This window comes from Anolis sagrei, chromosome 4 (genome assembly GCF_037176765.1).
Source record: "Anolis sagrei isolate rAnoSag1 chromosome 4, rAnoSag1.mat, whole genome shotgun sequence".
NCBI lineage: Eukaryota > Metazoa > Chordata > Lepidosauria > Squamata > Dactyloidae > Anolis > Anolis sagrei.
The window spans coordinates 207,733,449-207,748,134 of NC_090024.1; the positions used below are offsets into that span (position 1 = coordinate 207,733,449).

General features: G+C 43.4%; 1 protein-coding gene across 3 annotated transcripts in view; it reads left to right on the forward strand.

Annotated features, from left to right (window-relative positions):
• LOC137097010 (deoxynucleoside triphosphate triphosphohydrolase SAMHD1-like) overlaps window positions 1-14,323 on the forward strand; it is a 38,100-nt gene extending 23,777 nt beyond the window's left edge. The window contains exons 16-17 of one of the 3 annotated variants that reach the window (XM_067468138.1): window positions 5,705-5,791; window positions 11,538-14,323. In XM_067468138.1, the coding sequence (XP_067324239.1) occupies window positions 5,705-5,791; window positions 11,538-11,666 (216 nt within the window). In that variant the 3' untranslated portion in view covers window positions 11,667-14,323. Of the gene's footprint in view, window positions 1-4,334; window positions 4,863-5,704; window positions 5,792-11,537 lie in introns of those variants that run through there. The other 2 variants (XM_067468137.1, XM_067468139.1) reach the window with 2 other exon arrangements.
• Window positions 14,324-14,686: the final 363 nt, after the last annotated feature.

Consider the following 14,686-nt stretch of genomic DNA (forward strand, 5'->3'; position numbering starts at 1 on the left):
GGGGATATGCTATACAATTTGATACCTACACCTCTGTAGGAAGCATCTTCCTCACCCAACCTTTCCATACCATCTGGAAAGAAATTAACTCTCTACTTCACAAAGGAGCTATTTTTCCCCATACCATCACATGAAGCCACCTCTTGTTTCTTCTCTCGCTACTTTCTAGTAGATAAAAGAGATGGAGGACTACGTCCCATTTTCGACCTTGGGAAACACCACGTAAATTCCGCATGGTCACTCTTCCCAACATACTCCCCTTCAATCCAGAGGAGTCTTGCCTAGCAACGGTGCATTTCAAGGATGCTTACTTTCGCATCCCAAATAGACAGTCACACCTCAGATTCCTAACTTTTACAGTTCAACATAACAATTTTCCATTCAATTCTCTTCCATTTCGCTTATTACAAGGACCTTGGCCTGGTCATAAACCAAGAAAAATCTCTTCTCTGCCCAGCACAACACATCCAATTCATACGAGCTGTCATAGACTCCAGGATGCAGAGAGCCTTCCCCCCAGAAGACTGCCTCTCCAACCTACAGTGAGCCATCTTCAACTTCTTACGCTCCCAAGCTCCTCCGCTTGGGCCATCCAGTCTATCCTTGGCCACATGTCTTTTACTACCAACGTCACTCCATACACCCCTTTTTGGATGAGGTCCCAAAACATTTGATCCTCTCCGCGACCCCCAGTCCCAAGTCCTACACTCCCCACACAGTGTCCTCCAGTCCCTATCATGGTGGACAAAAGAATACAATGTTCAATCGGGGATGCCATTCATCCAACCCCGTCCTTCTATGTCCCTCACAACAGACGCTTCCAACTCAGGCTTCCAACTCACTCAAGGACTTCAAAGTCAGTGTCCATTGGTCCCCTCAGGACCGCCATTTTCCACATCAATACCCTCGAGCTGATGGCGGTGGAGAAGCTCTTCATACTTTCACCCGCATTATATCCAACTGCATGGTCCAAATTGTAACCGACAACACTGCGGTCAAATATTATATCAACAAACAAGAGGGAACACGCTCACAAACACTACTCTGCATTTCGACACGCTTATGGGAATGGTGCATTCAGAGAAATGTCCTTCTCACGGCCATTCACCTCCCAGGACAGGACAATACACTACCAGACTCCCTGAGCAGGTCATCCAAAAACAATCACGAGTGGCACCTCCACCCCAAACAATTCAAACCATCACAGTCAATGGGGCAAACCCAAAATAGATCTCTTTACATCACCACTAAACAATCACTGCCCTTTTACTGCACAAGATTCCGCCCCCATGCACCCCCAGGCTGTCTCGGAGACATCTTCCAATTCCACTGGACAACAGGTCTATTCTACCTCCCCCCCCCCTCTTATCCCCAGTCATAGCCAAAATAATCCAGGACAACTCGGATTACATGCTAATCACCCCTTGGTGGCCCCGGCAACACTGGTTTGCACCACTCCTCCAAATCTCCAACAGGGAGTTTCTCCACTTCAAACCAACTCTGGACCTTCTCACTGTAGAGAACGGACTGGTACTTCACCCAGACCTCCAATCCCTCCGCCTGACGGCGTGGATGATCAGACCGCATTAAACCAATCCGAGGAAGTATCACGTATACTCCTCGCTGCCCACAAACCAGCAACCAAAAAGTCCTATAACTATAAATGGTCCCTCTTCAAGCCATTCACAGAAACATCTGGGCATGACCCAAATACAGGCCCAATACCCATGATATTAGATTTTCTAGTCCATCTCTCTGATAAGTGCTCCTCACTCTCCTCTCTAAAATGTTTCCTATCAGCCATCTCATCGTTTAGAAGGAAATTGGGTTTACCGTCCCTTTTTCAAAACCACTTAATTCAATTGTTTCTCAAAGGTTATAAAAACATCCACCCTCCTACCTCCTTTCCCTCCCCCCAGTGGAGTCTGTAATTAAGTTTGTCACAACTATCAAACCACCTTTTGAACCCATGGCCTCCAATCATATTCTCACCTTTCGTGGAAGACGGCATTCCTGGTGGCCGTCACTTCCACCAGGAGGGTTAGCGAGCTTACAGCCTTCCGGTCTGACCCACCTTATATTAGGTTTCACGAGGATAAGTTGTTCTCCATACCGATGTTACCTTTCTCCCGAAAGTAGTCTCTTTTTTTCATATGTCACAAGACATAACTCTCCCAGCCTTTTTTCTTAACCCATCATCTCTCCTAGAAACTGCCCTTCACTCCTTAGATGTCAAAAGAGCTCTCTCCTTTTATTTCCATAGGACATCTACATATAGAAAATCCCCTAAGCTCTTTTTAAAATACAGGAAAGACAAATTAGGCTACCCTGTTACCTCTCAGGGGTCAGCCCCTTGGAGTGTCTCAACATTCCGCCTAGCCTACCAATTGACAGGCAAAGATCCACCTACTCACCTGGTGGCCCATTCAACCTACTCTGTGTCCACCTCCCAGGCTTTTTGGCGATGAGTGTCTCGTTAACAGATCTGCAAAGCAGCTACCTGGTCTACACCATCTATTTTTCCTTCTCACTACAAGTTGGACATACAAGCGAAAAAGGACGCCGCCTTTGGCAGAGCTGTTCTCTTTTCCTGTGTGGCATGACCCGCCTCCAGGCCAGTAGCTTGCTAAGTCACCCATAGGTGCGCATTTCACAGATGACACGACGAGGAAATATAGGTTGCTTACCTGTAACCGTATTTCTTCGAGTGTCAATCTGTGAAATTCGCACAACCCGCCCGTCCTCCCCACTTGTCATGCCTCTAACCTGGCTGCTGTTTAGCGCCGGGGAACTACCGGCCAAGCCGCATTTGGCGGCATATATACTGGGGGGGGCGGGGGATGGGGGGGGCTTACATATATTCTTAAAATAATCATTACAAAATTGATTAAAACTCTAGAATGTTCTGGATTGCTGCGCAGGCGCACAGGAAAACCCATAGGTGCGAATTTCACAGATTGACACTCGAAGAAATACGGTTACAGGTAAGCAACCTATATTTATTCTACATCTGGTCAATCTTCTGTATTCTGTGTCAGTTTTCAATAGTTCTGGTGCCAGAGTAAGAAATGGCTTCCATGTGACCCTTGGAATCTCCACAGAACCCCCCCCCCCAAAAAAAAACCCCAGTGTTTTCCAGATTTTTAGCTGTTTTTTAGGAGGGGTGAAAATCCAGGTCCCCCCATAGGCTACTTTCCTAGTGTTTTTAGCAGGCAACTTGGCTTGTTTATCATATCATGGTATATATACAGAGAGCTGTGCGTTATTGCAGCCGTTATGTGGAATGGTTTCGAAGTTACATTAAGGAAGAATCTGACATTGGATGTTTCTGCCAACAACTAAAACCTACCTGTTCACCCAGACCAGTAGTTCTCAACCTTCCTAATGCCGTGACCCCTTAATACAGTTCCTCATGTTGTGGTGACCTCCAGCAATAAAATTATTTTCATTGCTACTTCATAACTGTAATTTTGCTGCTGTTACGAATCGTAATGTAAATATCTGATAAGCAGGATGTATTTTCATTCACTGTACCAAATTTGGCACAAATACCCGATATGCCGAAATTTGAATACTGATGGGGGGTTTTTGGGGGAGGGGGTGATTTTGTCATTTGGGAGTTGTAGTTGCTGGGATTTATAGTTCCGTTACAAAGAGCCCCTTGAACCCCATTAATGATGTCAGTCTCATGTCGCGCGGGTGTTTTCTCCTCTGCCTTGAAGGGACTCGCTGGCACAAGCCTCCTTCCAGCCTCACACGCTCTCTTTTGCCTGCACATGCGCACCATGCTGTCATTCTCTGAGCATGCCTGCTCTCCCCTCCCTGCTTCGAGTCTCAGAAACAGGTCCTCTCTTGGCTGAGGGTCCAGCCAATCACAGCAGGAGGAGGGCTTTTGGTGGGAGGATTCGCCATCTGTTTCCAAAAGCGAAGAGAAGGGCAGGCGGAGAGATCTTCAGCCTTCACTGCTAAAGGGGTTTTCAAGAGCATCAGAAACACCGTTTTTCTGATGGTCTTTGACGATCCGTCTGAAATCCCCACTGCGACCCCCTCAAGGATCCTGACCCCCATGTTATGAAATGCTGATCCAGACATTTTCCTGATTTATTATTGTTATCCAGTACTCTTGGTTTTCAATTAATTGTTTTGAATGATTTTTTTTATTTTTCACTATTTTTTGATAACTGATGCCATATTGGACTTTCTCCATGGAATATATTGTGTGGGAAACCTGAATTTTTTACTTTTATGCTGCTTCTCAGAAAAAAGGATAGAATGTGCTGACTGCTGTTGGTGCAAGACTGAATGTTCTCTCCCTCATTTTGATGCTTTCACAGGATGTGGATGTGGTTGCCCCAGAAATGATTCCACTGAAAAAAGACTGGACTCTCAATGAAGATGGTGAAAAGCACAGTTCAGTGGGGGCAAGTAGCTCTTTAAAGCCCAGACGCAAACCTTTTTAGTGACAATCAACGTTAATGCCTGTTGTATGATTTGAGTTTTGTTATATCTTTTTTTCAATATAATTGCTTTGTTATAAAAATAAGATGGGCAGATTTTTTAATATTAAGTTTTTTAAAAGATTATTTTGAAAAACTACAGACTGAATCTGCAGTGTGCCCCTGGAAATCAGCATTGGGAAATATCTTGGTATATACATTTTATCATGTTTCATTGCTTTCTTAAAATAGTTAATTAACTTTCAAGAGATAATTACTGCCACCTTAAAGAAAAAAGTGTAAGTCATTTCTAAAGCCAGTTTCAAATACTTTTGAGAAATCTCATATATTTTTAAAAGACTGGCTTTCTAGCCTTGCCTTATTTAATTTTCTTAAGATCTTTAAACTTGACTAGTTTGCTATTGAAGCAACGCGCTCTCTCTCTCTCTCTCTCTCTCTCTCTCTCTCTCTCTCTATATATATATATATATATATATAATGTTGTCAAGGAAGATGAGGGAAAATTTGTGCCATTCCTTAATTCACAATCTTTTTTTAACACCCTAAGCCTTTTTTTTCAGATTATGATATAGCTGAATATACAATAATGCAGAGTTTGCAGCTAATTTTTTAATAACCAAAGTAAATGCTGGTAACAAGTCTACTAAACATAAAATAATCTAAAAGGAACAAGGACATGTCTAAATATAGAATTTTACTTCCTATATTTCAAAGTAACTACAATATATTCAGGTATTGAAGTCCTGTTAGTGTGGAGATCAGGTATGGAAAGAAGCAGATCTCAGATATTGGAAACTCCAGAGCCCAGTTTGGCTCATATTGACTGAGTGAAAAGGGAGGAATGGCACTTCTTTTCAGGGTTGTTTAAAATCCCTTTCATTGGGACCACGTGTTAGTTTCATGAATCATGCACATCAGACTCCCAACTCCATTTCCCTCTGAAATCCCCACTGCGACCCCCTCAAGGATCCTGACTCCCATGTTATGAAATGCTGATCCAGACATTTTCCTGATTTATTATTGTTATCCAGTTCTTGGTTTTCAATTAATTGTTTTGAATGATTTTTTTTATTTTTCACTATTTTTTGATAACTGATGCCATATTGGACTGTCTCCATGGAATATATTGTGTGGGAAACCTGAATTTTTTTACTTTTATGCTGCTTCTCAGAAAAAAAGGATAGAATGTGCTGGCTGCTGTTGGTGCAAGACTGAATGTTCTCTCCCTCATTTTGATGCTTTCACAGGATGTGGATGTGGTTGCCCCAGAAATGATTCCACTGAAAAAAGACTGGACTCCCAATGAAGATGGTGAAAAGCACAGTTCAGTGGGGGCAAGTAGCTCTTTAAAGCCCAGACGCAAACTTTTTCAGTGACAATCAACGTTAATGCCTGTTGTATGATTTGAGTTTTGTTATATCTTTTTTTCAATATAATTGCTTTGTTATAGAAATAAGATGGGCAGATTTTTTAATATTAAGTTTTTTTAAAGATTATTTTGAAAAACTACAGACTGAATCTGCAGTGTGCCCCTGGAAATCAGCATTGGGAAATATCTTGGTATATACATTTTATCATGTTTCATTGCTTTCTTAAAATAGTTAATTAACTTTCAAGAGATAATTACTGCCAGCTTAAAGAAATTAGTGTAAGTCATTTCTAAAGCCAGTTTCAAATACTTTTGAGAAATCTCATATATTTTTAAAAGACTGGCTTTCTAGCCTTGCCTTATTTAATTTTCTTAAGATCTTTAAACTTGACTAGTTTGCTATTGAAGCAACGCTCTCGCTCTCTCTCTCTCTCTCTCTCTCTCTCTCTATATATATATATATATATATAATGTTGTCAAGGAAGATAAGGGAAAATTTGTGCCCCTTCCTTAATTCACAGTCTTTTTTTAACACCCTAAGCCTTTTTTTCAGATTATGATATAGCTCGGGTCCTCAAACTAAGGCCCGGGGGCCGAATGCGACCCCCCAAGGTCATTTACCCGGCCCTCGCTCAGGGTCAACCTAAGTCTGAAACTACTTTATTTATTTATTTATTTACTATGCTTATATACCGCAGTATCTCAAGCCCGAGGGCGACTCACAGCGGTTCACAAACAGTAAAGACAATAAAAACAGCAATAGTTCCATACAACAATGACAGTTAACTTACACATTTTCCATTAATAACTAATAAGCAATCCCAATACACAACTATTACAAAAAAAAACCCCGTATCCAATCGCCTCATCATCCATGCATGATCCAAGTTCGTCGTCCATTGTTCCATTCCTATGTTCGGTTACCAGATTGCACTAAATTACTCAAACGCCTGCACAAACATCCAGGTCTTCAACTTTCTTCGGAATGCCATGAGATGGTGCCAACCTAATGTCTGTAGGAAGGGTGTTCCACAGCCGAGGAGCCACCACCGAGAAGGCCCTATCTCTCGTCCCCGCCAACAGTGTTTGGGAGGCTGGCGGGATCGAGAGCAGGGCCTCCCCGGAAGATCTCAAAGTCCTGGTGGGTTCATAGGCCGAGATGCGGTCAGATAGGTATCTTGGGCCGGAACCGTTTAGGGCTTTATAGGCCAATACCAACACCTTGAATTGAGCCCGGTAGCAAATCGGCAGCCAGTGGAGCTGGCGCAACAGGAGGGTTGTGTGCTCCCTGCGCTCCACTCCTGTTAGAATCATGGCTGCCGCGCGTTGGACTAATTGCAGCTTCCGGGCCGTCTTCAGGGGCAGCCCCACGTAGAGAGCGTTGCAGTAGTCTAGGTGGGATGTGACAAGAGCGTGGACTACCGTGGCCAAGTCAGACCTCCCAAGGTACGGGCGCAGCTGGCGAACGAGTTTTAACTGTGCAAATGCTCCCCTGGTCACCGCTGAAACCTGGGGCTCCAGGCTCAGCGATGAATCCAGGATCACACCCAAGCTGCGAACCTGTGTCTTCAGAGGGAGTGTGACCCCATCCAACACAGGCTGTAACCCTATGCCCTGTTCGGCCTTGCGACTGACCAGGAGTACCTCTGTCTTGTCTGGATTCAATTTCAATTTGTTCGCCCTCATCCAGACCATCACAGAGGCCAGGCACCGGTTCAGGACCTCGACAGCCTCCTTAGTAGCAGGTGGGAAGGAGTGACAGAGTTGGACATCATCTGCGTACAGATGACACCGTACCCCAAAACTCCGGATGATCTCACCCAGCGGCTTCATGTAGATGTTGAACAACATGGGAGACAGTATTGAGCCCTGAGGAACCCCACAAGACAATGGTTGTGGGGTTGAACAGGTGTCACGCAATAACACCTTCTGGGAAGGGCCCTCCAGGAATGACCGGAGCCTCAGCAAAACAGTACCTCCAAGACCCATCCCTGCGAGGCGTCCCAGAAGGATACCGTGGTTGACGGTATCGAAGGCCGCTAAGAGGTCCAGAAGCACCAACAGGGACACACTCCCCCTGTCGAGCTCCCGACGCAGATCATCCACTAAGGCGACCAAGACTGTCTCAGTTCCATGCCCCGGTCTGAAACCAGACTGTGCCGAGTCCAAATAATCCGTGTCTCCCAAGAATACCTGTAGTTGTGAGGCCACCACGCGTTCCAGGACTTTGTCCAAAAAGGGGAGATTGGAAACTGGCCGAAAGTTGTCAAATTTAGTGGGGTCTAGTGATGGTTTCTTCAACAGTGGTTTTATTATAGCTTGTTTTAAGCTCGCTGGAATTTTGCCTTCCCGAAGGGAGGCATTAACCACCACCTCCACCCACTCAGCCAATCCCCCTCTGGCCTCCTTTAGAAGCCAGGATGGGCAGGGGTCTAGGACGGACTTGGTCAGCCTCATTCCTCCAAGTATCTTGTCCACATCCTTGGGCTTCACCAATTGAAATGAATCCATCAAAATAGGACAAGCAGATGCTCTTGTTACATCCACAGAGACTGCATTTAATATGGTGTCCAGACCAGAACGGATCAAAGTGACTTTGTCTGCAAAGAACTGAGCAAAAGCTTCACAGCGAGAAGTCGAGTTGTCAGGGTTCCCACCTTGAGTGGTGGGATTTAAAAGACCTCTGACAATTCGGAACAGCTCGGCCGGACGGTTCTTTGCAGACGCAATAGTAGCCGCAAAGAAAGCCTTCTTTGCGGCTTTTATTGCCGCGGCATATGCCCTCAAAAAGGACACAAACCGTGTTCGATTTGGCTTGCTCGGGTCCGAATGCCACACACCCTCTAGTTCCCTCTTCCTTCACTTCATCGCTGCCAGCTCCTCGGTGAACCAAGGCGCTGGTTTAGCTCGGCTACTCGAGAGGGGACGTTCCGGAGCGATCGTGTCAATTGCCCTAGTCATCTCCCCATTCCAGAGAGCGACCAGGGCATCGACAGGATCACCTACCGAGGCGGCGGGAAACTCCCCAAGAGCCATCAGGAATCCATCCGGATCCATAAGCCTCCTGGGGCAGACCAACTTAATGGGTCCTCCACCTCTGCGGAGGTTAGGGGGTGCAGTGAGCCTAAATCTGACCAGGTAGTGGTCGGTCCATGGCAACGGAGAGATGGTCAACTCCTCAACACCGCCACCTTCCTCCCATCCCTGGCAGAAGACCAAATCCAATGTATGTCCTGCACTGTGAGTGGGGCCAGCTACTTGTTGGGACAGCCCCATGGTTGCCATGGCAGGCATGAAGTCCTGAGCTGCTCCTGAAAGGGCCATCTTGGCATGGACGTTGAAGTCCCCCAGCACAAGGAGCTGCTGAGACTCCAACGCCAGGCTCGAGACCACCCCCACTAGCTCAGGTAGGGAGACTGTAGTGCAGCGAGGTGGACGGTACACTAGCAGAATCCCTATTCTGTCCCGGTCACCCACTCTCAGGTGGACGCATTCAAAATTTGTAGACTGCGGGATGGGGCCCCTGGTCAGAGGGATGGAATCTCTATAGACCACTGCAACCCCGCCTCCCCGCCCTCCGGATCTTGGTTGGTGCTGCACGGAGAAGCCTGGTGGGCAAAGCTGGGTAAGATTCACACCTCCAGCCTCATCCAACCAGGTCTCCGTGATGCACGCCATCCAAAATTAGGTCTTGGATGAAGGTAGTTTTTCCGTTGACAGATCTGGCGTTCAACAGCACCACCTTCAATCCAGAGGGACCGCCATCCTGGTTACACCAATTTACCATATTAGGAGACCGGTTTGGAATTACTAATGTTGCTACATGATCCCTAGGCCGAATTGTTGGTCTCCTTGTTCCGCATCTCCCCTTCCCCACCACCACTTCTATGGGGGCCCCTCGGCTAGTGGAACACCCTCCCCCCTCCATGCCACATTCCATCTCTGTAACCTCAGTTTGCGTTCCATTGTTAGTTATTTGATTTGTTAAGATCTTAAATCGACTCGCAATTCCACTCCTTTTGTCTCCCCCCCCCGCCCCATTGTTTCCCGCAATCTCCAGCCCGCTATGTCCCCTGTCCCTTTCACAGATAATTGACAGTACAAATAATAAATACAAGGGGATGGGGGAGCACATGGATAATAGTTATTAGCACACTTACTAGCGCTTCACAATCTCAAGGTGCAGCGGATATTTGTCTCCGAGGTTCTTAAAGTGCAATGTGCAATGTGCTGTTGGTATTTAACCAGTACTAGTTAAAGTGCGGCATGGAGGTAAAGTGCTAAGATGGATCAGTATAGCAGCATACAATATAGCAGCATACAATTTAACAGCGATAGGAATAGGGAGGTTGACAAAGTGCTACCTTAAGCAAACTTACAGACTATTAAAGTGCAGTGGATAGTGCAAAAATTAAACACAGTTGTTATTGATGACGTTGTTATGGCATACAATATAGAACAATATGGAACAATGGATGTTGGATGTGAGACAATGGGTGGTTAATGTTGGTCCTCCGGCATGGAATTAATGGCCGCGATGGTGGGCGACTCATACACGACAGCGGACAGCACACACACCCCCCTCACAAGAATGACAACACTCAGCTGAGTTCAGATGGGGAGTCTCAATGGTCGGTCAGCACAAGAATATGACGTAGGTGGTCCTCCGGTAGCAGCCTGACGGCACAGGAGGCTGGAATATGCAGTCGGTCAGCCCAGATGTCAAACAACGCACTCGGTCAACACAGAAGCTCCAGATGGAGTTGCAGGCCAGTTAAAAGCACACAACAACAACAATCCTATCTCATCGGCCAAAAACAGGCCCACATTTCCCATTGAAATATTAATAAGTTTATATTTATTAACATTGTTCCTCATTTTAATTATTGTATTGTGTATAAGTGTTTTTTGCACTACAAATAAGATATGTGCAGCGTGCATAGGAATTCATTCATATTTTTTTTCAAATTATAATCCGGCCCTCCAACAGTTTGAGGGACTGTGACCTGGCCCTCTGTTTAAAAAGTTTGTGGACCCCTGATATAGCTGAATAATGCAGAGTTTGCGGCTAATTTTTTAATAACCAAAGGAAATGCTGGCAACAACAAGTCTACTAAACATAAAATAATCTAAAAGGAACAAGGACATGTCTAAATATAGAATTTTACTTCCTATATTTCAAAGTAACTACAATATATTCAGGTATTGAAGTCCTGTTAGTGTGGAGATCAGGTATGGAAAGAAGCAGATCTCAGATATTGGAAACTCCAGAGCCCAGTTTGGCTCATATTGACTGAGTGAAAAGGGAGGAATGGCACTTCTTTTCAGGGTTGTTTAAAATCCCTTTCATTGGGACCACGTGTTAGTTTCATGAATCATGCACATCAGACTCCCAACTCCATTTCCCTCTGAAATCCCCACTGCGACCCCCTCAAGGATCCTGACCCCCATGTTATGAAATGCTGATCCAGACATTTTCCTGATTTATTATTGTTATCCAGTACTCTTGGTTTTCAATTAATTGTTTTGAATGATTTTTTTTATTTTTCACTATTTTTTGATAACTGATGCCATATTGGACTTTCTCCATGGAATATATTGTGTGGGAATTTTTTACTTTTATGCTGCTTCTCAGAAAAAAAGGATAGAATGTGCTGGCTGCTGTTGGTGCAAGACTGAATGTTCTCTCCCTCATTTTGATGCTTTCACAGGACGTGGATGTGGTTGCCCCAGAAATGATTCCACTGAAAAAAGACTGGACTCCCAATAAAGATGGTGAAAAGCACAGTTCAATGGGGACAAGTAGCTCTTTAAAGCCCAGACGCAAGCTTTTTCAGTGACAATCAACGTTAATGCCTGTTGTATGATTTGAGTTTTGTTATATCTTTTTTCAATATAATTGCTTTGTTATAAAAAATAAGATGGGCAGATTTTTTAATATTAAGTTTTTTTAAAGATTATTTTGAAAAACTACAGACTGAATCTGCAGTGTGCCCCTGGAAATCAGCATTGGGAAATATCTTGGTATATACATTTTATCATGTTTCATTGCTTTCTTAAAATAGTTAATTAACTTTCAAGAGATAATTACTGCCAGCTTAAAGAAATAAGTGTAAGTCATTTCTAAAGCCAGTTTCAAATACTTTTGAGAAATCTCATATATTTTTAAAAGACTGGCTTTCTAGCCTTGCCTTATTTAATTTTCTTAAGATCTTTAAACTTGACTAGTTTGCTATTGAAGCAACGCTCTCTCTCTCTCTCTCTCTCTCTCTCTCTATATATATATATATATATATATATATATAATGTTGTCAAGGAAGATGAGGGAAAATTTGTGCCCCTTCCTTAATTCACAGTCTTTTTTTAACACCCTAAGCCTTTTTTTTCAGATTATGATATAGCTCAGGGGTCCTCAAACTAAGGCCCGGGGGCCGAATGCGACCCCCCAAGGTCATTTACCCGGCCCTCGCTCAGGGTCAACCTAAGTCTGAAACTACTTAAAAGCACACAACAACAACAATCCTATCTCATCAGCCAAAAACAGGCCCACATTTCCCATTGAAATATTAATACGTTTATATTTATTAACATTGTTCCTCATTTTAATTATTGTATTGTGTATAAGTGTTTTTTGCACTACAAATAAGATATGTGCAGTGTGCATAGGAATTCATTCATTTTTTTTTTCAAATTATAATCCGGCCCTCCAACAGTTTGAGGGACTGTGACCTGGCCCTCTGTTTAAAAAGTTTGTGGACCCCTGATATAGCTGAATATACAATAATGCAGAGTTTGCGGCTAATTTTTAATAACCAAAGGAAATGCTGGCAACAACAAGTCTACTAAACATAAAATAATCTAAAAGGAACAAGGACATGTCTAAATATAGAATTTTACTTCCTATATTTCAAAGTAACTACAATATATTCAGGTATTGAAGTCCTGTTAGGGTGGAGATCAGGTATGGAAAGAAGCAGATCTCAGATATTGGAAACTCCAGAGCCCAGTTTGGCTCATATTGACTGAGTGAAAAGGGAGGAATGGCACTTCTTTTCAGGGTTGTTTAAAATCCCTTTCATTGGGACCATGTGTTAGTTTCATGAATCATGGACATCAGACTCCCAACTCCATTTCCTTTTTTGCAAAGACTTTTTTGCAAAGAGCTTTAAAGATGGAGGGGGAAAGGTTATGGAGGCTTTAATGGGAGTGGACAATCTGCTCTTTCTGAGGGCCCTTCCACACAGCCCTATATCCCAGATTATCAAGGCAGAAAATCCCACATTATCTGAGTGTGGACTCAAATAACACAATTCAAAGCAGATATTGTGGGATTTTCTGCCTTGATATTCTGGGATATAGGGCTGTGCGAAAGGGCCCTGAGATCAGTTCTCTCAGCCCATAGAAAAGGATTATTCTGATAGCACTGGGGCTACCTCAGGTTGACATAGATTGTATTCTTACTGTCTCTTATTTCCCCAGATAATCTGAATGTATTGGTATGGAATAACATATTCCTTTAAATCTGTGATAATGCACTTTATATTGACAAACATGATTTTGTATATGTGAAGCGCGTGCTCTTAAGTGTGAGAATGCACGTCTTTATCTTTGCAGAGTTTTTTCCCCCATTCAACTCCAGTTTAATATCGTCTAGTTAGCTTCAAGACAACTTTCATCTTTAGATCAAATTCAGGGACAGTCTTCTATGAGTAAAAGGGCTTTGCTCATTCACAGATAAAACAAAAATTTATGCTATTAGGGAAGTGTGACTTGCTTCCAACATTCTAGAGAAATGGAAAAGTCTACATGGCAAATCATCAATTCTATAAAGCTTTACTTGGACCAGCTGAAGCTAGAATTTCCCCTTACTGACACATACACCACTGGGACCCATGTACCAAGAATTGTACAGCATTACATGGTCAAAAGGCAGCCCAAGGGCTTCATATAGCTCTCCAAGAGCCTGTTTTGGTGCCTCATAACTCAGAGCTTTCAGTACCCCTCCAGAGCTAGGGGGAAAACCACGAGGTATCATTTTCCTGTTCTTGCCAGCTCTAAGAATGGTGGTTTAGGCTTGCTTCCTTTAAGAATGACAGTCTCCCACCTCCTTCCAAAAACAGAAAAGTAAAAAATGGAAGTGAGTGAGTGGTCACTTAAAGTTTTTTTTCCTCCTCCCCCTTTTTTATGACTACTTTAGCAGCTACTGGGGCAAAAATGGTTCACAGTTCTGCCAGAGTTGCATGCTCAGGTATATCAATTGAGCCTCATATATTTGAGTTAGAGAGAAATATTATTCATACATCCTTAGTTACATGTTAAGTTTTCTATGCTCCGGTTCAAATAAAGAGGGCAAGGTGATTACACATACAACAATCTGTAAAGCTGCATTGAATTGCTATCCCTGTTTATGTTACAGAAACTACATTTTGCAATTTCAGAATATGAAGCCTTGTCTGTGACCCTTACAGCACAGAAATAAAAGCTCTCTAATGGTTGATACGTTTACTGCTTGCATATATTATAAATTTGAACAAATGTGTTTCGTGTCAACTTCAAACTTGAAGCAAATCAGGATTTATATATGTTTGATTTTTATCTTATTGTTTGTGTCGGCATTGAATTGTGCCGTTTGTAAGCCGCCCTGAGTCTCCCCTCGGGGGTTGAGAAGGGCAGGGTAGAAGCGCGCTAAATAAATAAGTCTCCAACTGGAATATTATGGGAAAACTTGTAATATCAGCTTACAATATTTATTGAGTTCTGTCTTTGAGAATGTGTAGAATTTTATAACGTTACTTTTCAAAGATCTTTGATAGGATATTATTTACAATCTTCCAAAAACAGGTACACAAGGGCCAAATAA